This window comes from Acipenser ruthenus, chromosome 7, assembly GCF_902713425.1.
Source record: "Acipenser ruthenus chromosome 7, fAciRut3.2 maternal haplotype, whole genome shotgun sequence".
Lineage (NCBI taxonomy): Eukaryota > Metazoa > Chordata > Actinopteri > Acipenseriformes > Acipenseridae > Acipenser > Acipenser ruthenus.
Genome location: NC_081195.1, coordinates 55,407,361 through 55,420,794, shown reverse-complemented (window position 1 = coordinate 55,420,794; position 13,434 = coordinate 55,407,361). Strand labels below are relative to the sequence as shown.

Sequence of the window (13,434 nt, the reverse complement as noted above, 5' to 3'; positions counted from 1 at the left end):
CTTGTCTTCATCTTGCTTATCTAACATGACACGGACCAACTGAAAACATCTGATTTCTTCACTCATTAGAACAGAACCTCTGGGAATGTTGACTCAGTATTTGATGATATACAGCTATGGCCAAAAGTTTTGCATTCCCCTATAGAATTAACTCATTCTGCTTCAATAAAGTCGAATGAAACCTGCTGAATAATGTTATGTTAACATATTGAATTATACACTACATTGTAGTTTCCCATATACTTATTGAAAAATGTTACATTTCGAAAACATGAAATAGTGTACTACTGTTATGGCTTCTGGTAGACTTTTGCATTATCATTTTGTAGTTTATTTGATTACATGATGTTAAATAAAAGATCGCAATTATGTTCATATAGTTTATTATGTCTCAATCCTAAAATTCTAGGTGATGCTAAACTTTTGTCCATAGCTGTATACATGTTGGGTAAGGGAATATTAAGCATTGGTTAAATCCCCTGTTTGGGTTTTCATTAAAGTTATAGGCAAAGAGAATTACTGAAATATTGGATAAGGTCTAAATCTTTTGACATCTGTAGCAGGCTTGTTTAGCAGTTGCTTAGATATATTTCAATGAACAAATACAAAAAAACAAACAAACTGTGAAGTCACACATATTTGCTGCAATGTTTATTAATGAAACATAGACTAACATGGTAATCAGTGAAGAAAAATAAATGTAGTTAATGAAAGGCCTATTTTGTGTTCAAGGACTGGAGAATCGAAGCCAGTTATTAACAGGGACCACCTTTATTAAACAAAACAGAATACTAGCTTGAGTGTTTTTACACAAAACAGTGCATTTAATGGAAAGTAAAACGCTTTTGTCACGTTAAAAGGTGCCATATAAATGTTTATTTTATTTTTTTGTCAACAGAGGGATATTCCACACATTCCACAGTACAGAATGACTTTATATGCTTTATATGTATAAACAACAGCTCCATATTCATTTTAAATCACCCCAACAAGTTACACACCACTAGAACTGCTAGCAATTGGCAAACCTTTTTCTTTGTATTAAGCAGGCGTCCAACCTAAATTGAAACAGTATCACATTTCAAGAGTTCTGTCTGGAATGATGTTGACAGAAAACAACCCTGCTTTGCATTATTGACTAACGTGTCACTTTGTTTTGAAGCCAATATCTGAATGTTGCAAAAATAAAAGTTCAAAGTAAAACGATTACATTACTTGGCAACACTGTGGTATTGATTTAAGCTATAAGCCATAATATTACTCCAAAAGTCATTCTGGTGTATTAGCCTCTACAATTTTAAGAACTGTATATAAATAACATTTAAACAAACAAAAAAACATTTAATTTGCTAGGGTTTATGTTGCAAATGAGTTGTTGTAGTGAAACTACAAACAGAATAAATTTATATTATTAGTTCAAAAAAAAAAAAAAAACACCATTCTGGTTGGCTGATTTAGTGACATTGCTTTGTATACAATCAGCCACAGTGCTTACTACATTCAAATATGAGAGAGAAAGTTTTAAGTGTGTGAGAAAAGTATGTTTTCCCTATTAGTGGATGCACCAGGTTTGGGGGAAGGTTTTATTCATTAGAAATTACTTTCCAAAATGTTTCCAACCTTAAATCAGGTCACAAATATATAACTGGAGAAACTGAATACAAAGTCTTTAGTGGAGATTTATGAATAGTAATATAACTAAATCCCGCGCTCTAAATAAGTTACGGACACTGCAGTGCCATGCTTGAGATAAAGTTGATTTTGCAAGCACAGCAATTCTTCACTACTTTTACTATGTACTGTACTGTGTAATAATGCCCAACTATTAGCCTGCACATTCATGGTACATATATAGTACTTCTGCTTTAATAACAATGCTCTGAGAATACATGGCCATTGCGTAGTGTCTAAGAGTGCGGTTACACAGTAGTTATTTTCTTGTCTTTAGTGGCTTGTTTTATGGCAGCCTGTTCACAGACGATCTCCTTCAGGCGCTGGAGTCGCATGTTTTGCACGGTTTGATCTCCCACCCCAGTTTGGCTGCGATGAAGGAGGCTCAGTGCATTGATGTACTCCAGCTCTGTGTATTTCACTCCTTGATCCACAACCAGATTCAGCAGCTCATCCGCAGTGTTGTACAGCATTTCGTAGTATTGTCTGCAAGGAGTTAAAAAAGAGTTCAAGAGAAAGCCACACCACACAAAGGTGGAGTCACCGTTTTGACCTACATTATTTCCATATATTAATATAAAGCTGCATTAAATCTTCCTCAGGAGTTTTTTTTAAATAAAGTTGGATCATACAGAACATGGATGGGCAATGATGTATTATTATTTGTAGGATCTTTTAGTAATAATAATAAATACCCAGCTAGCTGGTGTCTTAATATTGACAGATTTAACAAAGCCTGGATGTCTGAGCATTGTTTCTGTGTATTGTTTACTGCTACAGATTCAGGAGTCCTGCTTATTTTCCTCAAGAAGGTAATGACTTGTGAAATAGGATAATTCTCAGTCATTTATTACCCCCCCCCCCCCCCCAAGATTATCACCATTATGCAGAAAGCACCATAAATAAGTCCCACCGTCTGTGTGACTGTTTTAAGTCTTAACATAATTGCATAAACTAACTTAGTAAATACATCTAAGAACAAAACAAATGTCATGTCCAGCCATACATGATATGTTTTATTTCAATTACAGCTAGCCGTTCACTGTTCTGTTGTCAATTCAACGCTTGTCTTCTTTCTATTCCTTAAGGATATTATCTTCAAGTATTGCTCATCCTTGTTAGACAGCTTTTTGGGTCTTCCAGTCCTGGGTTTGTCAATCACAGATGATGTTTATCTGTACTTGGTGATTGTGCTTCAGATACCACACCTTGAAAATCAAGTGATGCAAGCTATTTCACTCAATGTTTTTTCCTTCTTTATGCAAATCAAGGTTGTTATAATGGTAGAAAACACTAGTGGAGACTTTGAGTAAACTGTTGAAGCTCATAATGCATTAGTGTAGAAAAATGCAACATGTCTAAAACTTTTGCACAGCAGTGTAGGTGCGAATCAAATCTGAAGTCAACATACATTTGGTTCCGGTATTTAGAAACTAAAAAAGCATGTGAGGCAATAAGACAGCCACATTCAGTTGTTGCCTGTAATTTAAGCCCAAGCTATATAAATAACCCTGTAAAGAGTCATTCTCCTCAATTCAATTCTATAAATCTGTAAATTATTATTAAGTTCATATCCCATCACCTCATCTTGCATATAGGGTTTTGGCAGTATTCATAACTCAGGGATGGAAATAAGACTCCCATTGCATAGCAGAGGAGGGCAGATACTAAACATCAGTTTTGCTCAGAGTGCAAAGACTACTGACAGTTCGCTTTGAAACACAGGCATTCTATTGAGACGATTACAGCTGAGTAGTATTAGAAAATGTTTGGTTAAGATTAGAAAATGTTACCTAAGAGTTAGCCAAGTAAGATTAAAACCTGTACCTACAGTGCCTTGCGAAAGTATTCGGCCCCCTTGAACTTTGCGACCTTTTGCCACATTTCAGGCTTCAAAACATAAAGATATGAAACTGTAATTTTTTGTGAAGAATCAACAACAAGTGGGACACAATCATGAAGTGGAACGAAATTTATTGGATATTTCAAACTTTTTTAACAAATAAAAAACTGAAAAATTGGGCGTGCAAAATTATTCAGCCCCTTTACTTTCAGTGCAGCAAACTCTCTCCAGAAGTTCAGTGAGGATCTCTGAATGATCCAATGTTGACCTAAATGACTAATGATGATAAATAGAATCCACCTGTGTGTAATCAAGTCTCCGTATAAATGCACCTGCACTGTGATAGTCTCAGAGGTCCGTTTAAAGCGCAGAGAGCATCATGAAGAACAAGGAACACACCAGGCAGGTCCGAGATACTGTTGTGGAGAAGTTTAAAGCCGGATTTGGATACAAAAAGATTTCCCAAGCTTTAAACATCCCAAGGAGCACTGTGCAAGCGATAATATTGAAATGGAAGGAGTATCAGACCACTGCAAATCTACCAAGACCTGGCCGTCCCTCTAAACTTTCAGCTCATACAAGGAGAAGACTGATCAGAGATGCAGCCAAGAGGCCCATGATCACTCTGGATGAACTGCAGAGATCTACAGCTGAGGTGGGAGACTCTGTCCATAGGACAACAATCAGTCGTATACTGCACAAATCTGGCCTTTATGGAAGAGTGGCAAGAAGAAAGCCATTTCTTAAAGATATCCATAAAAAGTGTCGTTTACAGTTTGCCACAAGCCACCTGGGAGACACACCAAACATGTGGAAGAAGGTGCTCTGGTCAGATGAAACCAAAATCGAACTTTTTGGCAACAATGCAAAACGTTATGTTTGGCGTAAAAGCAACACAGCTCATCACCCTGAACACACCATCCCCACTGTCAAACATGGTGGTGGCAGCATCATGGTTTGGGCCTGCTTTTCTTCAGCAGGGACAGGGAAGATGGTTAAAATTGATGGGAAGATGGATGGAGCCAAATACAGGACCATTCTGGAAGAAAACCTGATGGAGTCTGCAAAAGACCTGAGACTGGGACGGAGATTTGTCTTCCAACAAGACAATGATCCAAAACATAAAGCAAAATCTACAATGGAATGGTTCACAAATAAACATATCCAGGTGTTAGAATGGCCAAGTCAAAGTCCAGACCTGAATCCAATCGAGAATCTGTGGAAAGAACTGAAAACTGCTGTTCACAAATGCTCTCCATCCAACCTCACTGAGCTCGAGCTGTTTTGCAAGGAGGAATGGGCAAAAATTTCAGTCTCTCGATGTGCAAAACTGATAGAGACATACCCCAAGCGACTTACAGCTGTAATCGCAGCAAAAGGTGGCGCTACAAAGTATTAACTTAAGGGGGCTGAATAATTTTGCACGCCCAATTTTTCAGTTTTTTATTTGTTAAAAAAGTTTGAAATATCCAATAAATTTCGTTCCACTTCATGATTGTGTCCCACTTGTTGTTGATTCTTCACAAAAAATTACAGTTTCATATCTTTATGTTTGAAGCCTGAAATGTGGCAAAAGGTCGCAAAGTTCAAGGGGGCCGAATACTTTCGCAAGGCACTGTATATGCTTCCCAGGCTATAAAAAATAACCAATAGCATTATATATCATTTTTAATACCCCACAAACACCTGCAAATATTTTATCCCGGTATATACCATACATTTCTAATCAGCCCCTTCATTGTACGTTATGTCAGTGGAAATAATATTAAGCAAATTTATGATGCATAAACTAGGGAGACAATGAAATGAATGCTGTCATAAAGAACTGTCATATGATTTTAAAAAAATAAATAAAACAAAACAACCTTTTTAGACATCTTGACATTTGTAATTACTAGCAGGTATGCTAGATAACCGTTCTATGCAATAATGATAGATAACCGTTCTATGCAATAATGATCATAAAGAAGAGGATAAGAAAAGGGCAATTACATCATTATCTGGAGTATATTTTTTCCACACTATCTTCCTTTTGCCATCCTTTATTTTGATGGAAATTGGCTTATACTTCTAAACATTCAATGACTATGAAGGCCAAACTCATTCTATTAGCATTTCCTCCCAATGTTATTTGCATAAGTGCATTACAGATTCCCCCTGCAGATCAACAACATTTTAAATTGTCTTTTAGAATACCTCTGTCTCCTTCCTTCATTTAGTTTTCTTCAAATATATGCATCATCCTGCCTGATGACACTATTCCCAGGGCTTAGACTATGATAAAGTCATTGATAGGTACACCGTGGGGGCAGACATGATCTCAGTGACTATGATTACACTACATGAATATGCAACACCAGCAGTAATGCAATGAGCACCCGTATCTTTCCTTTCCATTGTTCTTCCTGTATATTGCTTTTCAATCTTCTCTATTCTCTCCTAGAGTGGCAGTGGGTAACACCTCAGCTGATATGGAAATGTGTGTCTCATTTCCAATAGGAACTATTAAAGTGGTAACAGATCATTAAATAATCACATACAGTACATCTTACCTGTCTAAACCTCCACTTGCTACGTAGATCTAATGAGAAGCACATAGAGCAAACATGTCCATTTTAGTAAAATCTGATACATTACTAGTTCAATGAAAGCACGCAGTATGCAAGCCTTTCATTCAGGTATGCTGCTATTGTTTTGTTTCCTATTTCATCTCAGCAGTGTCATTAACCAACCAGCTGCTATATATATATATATATATATATATATATATATATATATATATATATATATAACAAAGGGTATTATCATCTACATCACCTCAATGATCATCTAGGTTTTCCACTTCTAATAGTACTCCTGTGAACTTGAAGCATGCATGTTACCTCTCGGTGCTTAGGTATAGGTAGATACAGTATTTAAATTCATAGCACTTTAAATCATAATAAAGTCTCCTTAATATTTTTGTATTGCTACCTCCCCCTGATGAAGGGGCTTTGTCAAGAGTTACTGAAAGTCACTGCTAAGTAATGTATCCATTTATTTCAAATATTCAGACGATAGCTTCTGGGATACAAAGTCTTGTTTACAGAGGATCACAGTTGACATCAGCAACAGTGAAAAATAAAACAGACAGATGAAAGATTAAAAAGTTCCAGTTTTGGAAGAACTGATGATGTAAATAAAACATCCAAGAAAAACCCTAATAAATAAAGCATACAGATCTCTGTGGAGTTAGGGGCTTGGTGTATTGTTGAGTCAAGTAACCTTGGTGTTGCCTGTACAGAAATCGGTCCCACCATCAACCAGGACTTTGTCAAGTAGATGCATCAAAAGAAAATAAATACATACATTGGATCTGTTTCTGTTGCTTTCTGTAACTTCCCTTTCAATACCCTTACTAAAACCCAAGAAAGTTCCAGTACAACATTACCTGATACTGCCTAAATCCCACCGGCAGTGTACAATATACAATGATTGGGGAATTTTATGATTTTGTTATTATTATTATTTTAATTCTTCAGCTTGTACATTTGTCTTTTGACCTGATCAATCAGAAAATGAGATTTGGTATATCAGGGTGTTTTTAACTGGATTAATAAAACAAAAAAAAAATCATAAAAAAGGTATGCGACATTTGGTAACATCCAGTCTGACTTTGTATAGGTCAGATGGTTAAAACTGGTCTTTTTCTAAATGAATGCATTACAAAATTATTTTACCATTTTAATTACATTGGTGCCTAAAGCAGTATACCAATTAATTTATATTTTACACAGAAAATAAATGCTATTGCAATAGTAATATTAATAATAATAAAAAAAAAATTATAAAAAAGTGTATAGATCAGCAAAGCCCTGTAGGCTGAGGGGGTCAATAGTTATTCTGCATTGATTCATTTTTGTGGAATATTCTGTCAGTCTGATAGGCTGTCAGTAATAATGGTCTGGCAGTCAACTTACAAAGAGGTTTATTCAATGGTTTTGAAATGCATTGTCTATGGAATATATAACATGTTTTCAGCATGCTTTTATAAAGTTCATTGCATTGATTTGTGAAATGCTGCACAAGGTAAGAAAATCAATATAAACGCTTTTCTCACAGTTTCATCAGGGTAAACAACACTCCTCCACATTTACACATTACAGGAGCGGGGCTGAATTCTTTACTGACATCAAAAAATAAATTGCATTTTTATTAAATATCATTTATTTTTTAAAGACCTGAGAGACTGTACTAGATTGTGAGTAGTGTATTATTTCTGGCAGTAGTAGTAGTATCATTACTGCCTCTTTTTGGTGTGCAATAAGAAACAGCATTAGGGATACAATGATTTAAAATAAAAGATAAAAATGGTAGTCTGCATATGTGTACATGCTTGAGGCCATTATTTAATGGTTTACTGCTGAGTAATTGTATAATGGCACTAAGATACCTACAGGCTGAGGACACAGCAGCTTGCATCAGGTACAGTGTTCCCTCTGAGGCTAATGCGCACATTTTTCGCAGTAACTGGCAACAACCTTCGCACTCAGTTTACTAACTTTCGCAAGTTATTATAATAACTATCAACCTCAATCAAGACTCCAAGCTCTCGAGGTAAACCTATTGTTTTGAGACCATTATTACAAAGCATTAACACATAAGCATATTTGTGTCTGTCTTGCAGCTGATTCTCTGATTTCCCTCTGTAAAAATGCACCTCACATGAGTGCAGAGCTCGCTCGGGCACCAACAAATCTACTGGTACAGGGTGGGCGAAGCAGGTGTCAGGCGATTCAGCCTCTATAGAGTGCTGCTTGGTGCTGCTCATGAACTTTACAGTTTTTAACTCGTCATATAATTGAATACTAAAATCAGTGAAGCACAATCTTCCTGCATTATTTAGAAGTATAAATACTCCTGTAAACATAAATAAAAATCACAATACTCACACTTTGACGGTTTTTGTTTCATTTCCCTTAACGACCATTTCAGAAATCATCTCAAGCGTTTTGAAACTGGTAAAAATGTAATCAGCACATTAGTCGAAAATACACATTTAAGTGTATAGTAATTGAAGAAAACATGTCCATTTTTTTTTTGCGAGTTCATCATGTGACTTCACTCCATGTCTGAAACTCAACATGGCGGGTGCACCAACGAAGGAAAAAAAGCAGTATTTCAGTAAGACAGCTTAAAAGAAATCGGGTTATCTATACGAGGATGACGGAGCGTTCCCGAAGTAAGTAAGATAAATTAATTGCGTATTTCATTATTGTTTATTTCTTTCCACGCTATCATCCTTTAATGAAGTTATAATTAGCCATTTTAAACCAGGGCTGTTTCTTAATTGAATTATATTTTCTGACGATGAAGAAATGAGCTCAGAACTATTTTTCTACGTATATAATCCTTAAAGGAAATTGATCACTGTACTGTGTAAAGGATGTAGTCACTACACTACACACTGTTAGTTTCATAGACATTCTGTCTGGAGACACGCTTCTTTTTAAATCTTGCAAACATCACTGCAGAATTAGGAAATAAACAATTGAGAGGATTAATTATGCGTTTACATTAAAAGGAGCGCTCTTTAAATTACAATCGGGTAATACACAGCAGTAAACCTGTTTTAGAGCAACGAGTCAGTCAACACACCTTTATTAGTGTTTCATATTTTATCCTGGTTATTATTATAATGCCAGTAAAACGCTAAGCTTAATTTGTGGAGTACTGTACATAGGATTACTCTCACATGACATTGCTGGACTGTTACTAAACTGTCTCATAATTTTTATTGTTATTGTAAATGCCAACAATAAGCTAAGCATATCTTTTCAAAAGGGAATTTGGTATTCCTAAGAATGGAACAATTCGTAACCCTAAAGCTGGTTACAAATGAAAGCAGTGCAGATGGCAGTGTTTTATGCAGTAGCATCAAGCAATTTTATGCAGGCCACCAGTTAAGCATGCAGTCTAGATCTATGATAACAACCGACAGGGCTACATGGGATCAGAGGATGATTCAAAATCAGAGGCAGAGCCACAATAAATGTCTTGTTTAAATGTAAAGTAAATTGTAAAATTGTTGAGATACTTGTGTTGGAATATTGTTTCAAAATTGTATAATGCGACAAAAATATATCAAAAGGGTTAATGCGTGGCCGAAGGTTTCTCACTGATAATTTACCCTCTCTCAAACAAAACGGCAAGTTTCTCAGTTTCTAAAAAACTTAGGGAACGCTAACCAGGTACAACTGCACCACTTGCATTCGATTAGATTACTATACAGTATGTTGCCACAAGGTGGCAGTCTTTGATTTACCAATCTGTATACATTCAGATATTTCAGTCAATATTTAAAAGATGTGGTGGTCATTTCTCTCAGTCAAATTTAAACTAAAATCAATCCTAATTATTCTTCTGTTCCTTTCACAAAACAACGTCTCTTCTCCTATGCTGAAAATGTAAATCTCCTTGGGTGGAGTTTCTGGGTGGAAAGGTTACCTGTAACAAGGTTATTTTTTTTTTAACATATTAAACTTGCTGTTGCATCTGCATTGCCCTGATAGTGATAAAACTGTTCTTTCAAGGGACCAGCAAAAAAACAATTGCTATTAAGGATTTTGTATTATCAGAAATCTATGCCAAATAGCCATATCTAGACTACTCTACTATACACTGATAGCTGCTTCTAAGTACTATATTACTGTATTTAAAATGTGTACACAACACAGTAAAAGAGAACTTAAGCATTTCAAAAGGTTTCAAAGACATTTCAACAATAGCATTACATTTTCACTTGTCTCTCTAAATGTTATTGGAATAGGGTTACATTAATTTCAATTGAATAAAGCTTTCCTATATTATTCATTTATATTTGTAATTGCATTAACTATACAGGTGCCACTACATAGTCTGTGGCCAATTGAGGTGCAATACCCTTATTTAATTGGCATACTTGTTGTAAAGAACCTGGAAGGGATTATGCATTTATTTTAGTGCCATTTTAAAACTTGTTAAAGCCACAGAGTAATACTGAATCACGGCACACCAAGGGATATTTATGCATAGCTTCTTACTTCTTAATCTAAAACATGTTGGAAGAGTACCCGTGAAATCAACATCAATTTAAATATGGTCCCAAAGGCAAGACATTAGCAGAAAATAATAGAGCTGTTCAGTGATCACATCTATATTCTCGGAGTGATTGGGGAACATTGATTTGCTGAACCTACTGGAACACAGATTGAAATGACTATTAAATATAATGTGTAGCACTCCGGAGTCCCGGGGGGTCTGTACAGTTTTGTTTCTTTCTCACTAGCTTAACAAAGGTATGCGTACCGAATGAAATAAGCATAAGCATAAGCTGCCTGGCTGTTCTGATTATATTTACACAAAGGATACCCTTGTATGCATATTTTAGCATGTCTGGTAATCAGACAACAACGTTCAAGTGATGTGTTAAAGATTCAATCATCGTGGTCTGCCATCATCAGTAATCAGCACAAAAATAAAATAAATAAATGCAAGCTGTTTCTGCTTTACATACATTAGAGAACTCAGTTAGAGGAAGACAACATACTATTAAACTAACTGTACAACATGGAATGACTGGGTGGGTGAGATTATTATTGTTGATATTTAGTAAACGGCACTGAACACTAGTGAGGGTATTATAGAACTTTCTGTCAAAGGCTCACCATGGCAACACGGTTTTTGTGTTTCAGAAAGATAAATAAGAGAACAGCTTGTAGATTTCATGTATAATAAACAACCAAGAAAGAGATGCTGGGTGACAGCTTATTAAAACTTGAATTGTAATGTATTACATGAATTGTAATGGAAATGCAAGACACTTTAAAATCCTGCCTTGCAGCGCCTCATTGTTGGACTCAATGTATTTGTCTTTGCTTCTCATTTATGGAAACCAGAAACGAAGCATGAAATGTGGTAGGAGTCTCTGAGCTAGTCAACAAACAGCAAAAGGTGTGCTCTTTAATCACCCGTTCTCTGTTTTATTGTATTCACCCATTAAAAAGCAAATACAAAGGTGCCTCTTTATACAAGTCATCCTGTGTTAGACAGAGCAATATTTAATGCAATTCTTTTTTTTGTACAATACAATGGTTTCCAGTAATAAACTTGATTTTATAGCCTAAGGTCCTCAAAAACACAACCACTTAAACTGATCATGTGTTGGTCTAGCCACCTGTGTGACTCAGTTGGGGAATTGATCTGCCTGCTTATATATTTTAAATGCAATTGAACATCTACAAATAGATTAGCTTTGCAACCTTTCAATGAACACCCACCACACCTAGTTTAAAATATTATGCAGCAATGTGCTTATCCGATCCATGTAAGAAATACAGTTATCTAGCACTTAAAAATCAAGACCCAACTGTGATACAGATTTCTATTTACAGTACCTGGCAAAATCAAGGTCTGCCTCTCGAGACATGGTGATGTTGGTCAAGTTCTGTTGGAGGACAAAGATATTCCTGCACATCTTCTTAATTCCAGATTCACTAATCCTTTTAAAGTACTGGGCCCCATTGATCAGGATGCAGGAAATCAAATGACCGAGACCTGAATTAAATGACAACACAGATACTTTCACTAAGGTGGTTTTAAGAAAAGTTCAACATAAAAAATTTAAAGGAAAAATAGAATATGAATCTCTGCATAATATATTGTATCACTAATAGCTAAAGAAAAAAAATGTGTTTGGCAAATAGGTCAACACTTAAAATGATTAAAAAAAAAAAAATAATAATAATAATTTATATATATATATATATATATATATATATATATATATATATATATATATATATATATATATATATATATATATATATGTGTGTGTGTGTGTGTGTGTACAACATATTGAAACGTTGGGCAGCTGGCTCTTTGAACTAATATATATATATATATATATATTTTTTTTCCATGCAGTGTCACATGTTTCTATTGGCTTGTCACAATATATATATATATATATATATATATATATATATATATATATATATATATATATATATATTTATTACCTTCCTTTTTTATTTGGATTTATAACTAGGCTTGCTACTTTTTAAATCGGTAAAGCTCGTTTCGACTGAAATAAATTTATATAGGATAAACGTCAGTAAAACCACTCGCTATTTTTTTATTTTCTTACCAAAAATAATCATTTAGAAATCATCTCTAGTTTGTGTAGTTTTTATACTTGCTGTCTGTCCCGTCTCCGTTCCGCTATGAATGGCAAGGGGTCGCTGTCAATCATGTGGTCCTTTAGTAATGTAGTTTAACTGTCACTTCAGTGAAATTTTCGACCTGACAGATCTCGTTGACTGAAGCAGTGCTACATTGCTCTCATTCGCTTAAATGACTGTCAATCATCAGGACCTGCACCGACTGTGAACTTTCATTTGCCAGCTACAGTGCCTACCATTTAAAGCGCCTACTTTGAAATTAGCAGGTTAAGGTGTAGGTAGGCTTTTGCTATAGGTATACGGTGATAGTTACTAGTTTGATTTGAAAATGGGGTGCACTTAAAGAATATTGGTGGTTCTGTTGCATGTTGAATATGTTAAAAGGGTTTCGCTAAATGAGACTTTAAGCATAACGGTCTATTTCATCCATTCTCTGCTTGAATGGAAAAATAAAGATCGAAAAAAACCTGGTAAATTCTTTCTAAAATAAACATCGATATTAATCATCGATTTGGCAAAAAAATATAAATCGAATAGTAGCAAGCCTATTTATAACCATTCTGAGTGGTTTTAATTATACTTCCCATAGCTGTATCTATCTATGTCCTATTTCCTTGCAAGGCTTTGTTGGCTCCCCCTGCTCAGTACCATCCTGTACTTTACTGCACTGCCACAGAGCAAGCTGAAAGAACACAGCCTCTCACAACTTTCTGAAATAAC

The 13,434-nt window shown here is 35.3% G+C and overlaps 1 protein-coding gene across 2 annotated transcripts in view; it reads right to left on the bottom strand.

Annotated features, from left to right (window-relative positions):
* Nucleotides 1–843: 843 nt before the first annotated feature.
* LOC117415271 (exocyst complex component 4-like) overlaps nt 844–13,434 on the bottom strand; it is a 133,247-nt gene continuing 120,656 nt past the window's right edge. For both annotated transcript variants that reach the window (XM_034025390.3, XM_034025391.3), the window contains exons 17-18: nt 11,929–12,088; nt 844–2,157 (exon numbers count right to left, since the gene is read on the bottom strand). In XM_034025390.3, the coding sequence (XP_033881281.1) occupies nt 1,920–2,157; nt 11,929–12,088 (398 nt within the window). In that variant the 3' untranslated portion in view covers nt 844–1,919. The remainder of the gene's footprint in view (nt 2,158–11,928; nt 12,089–13,434) is intronic.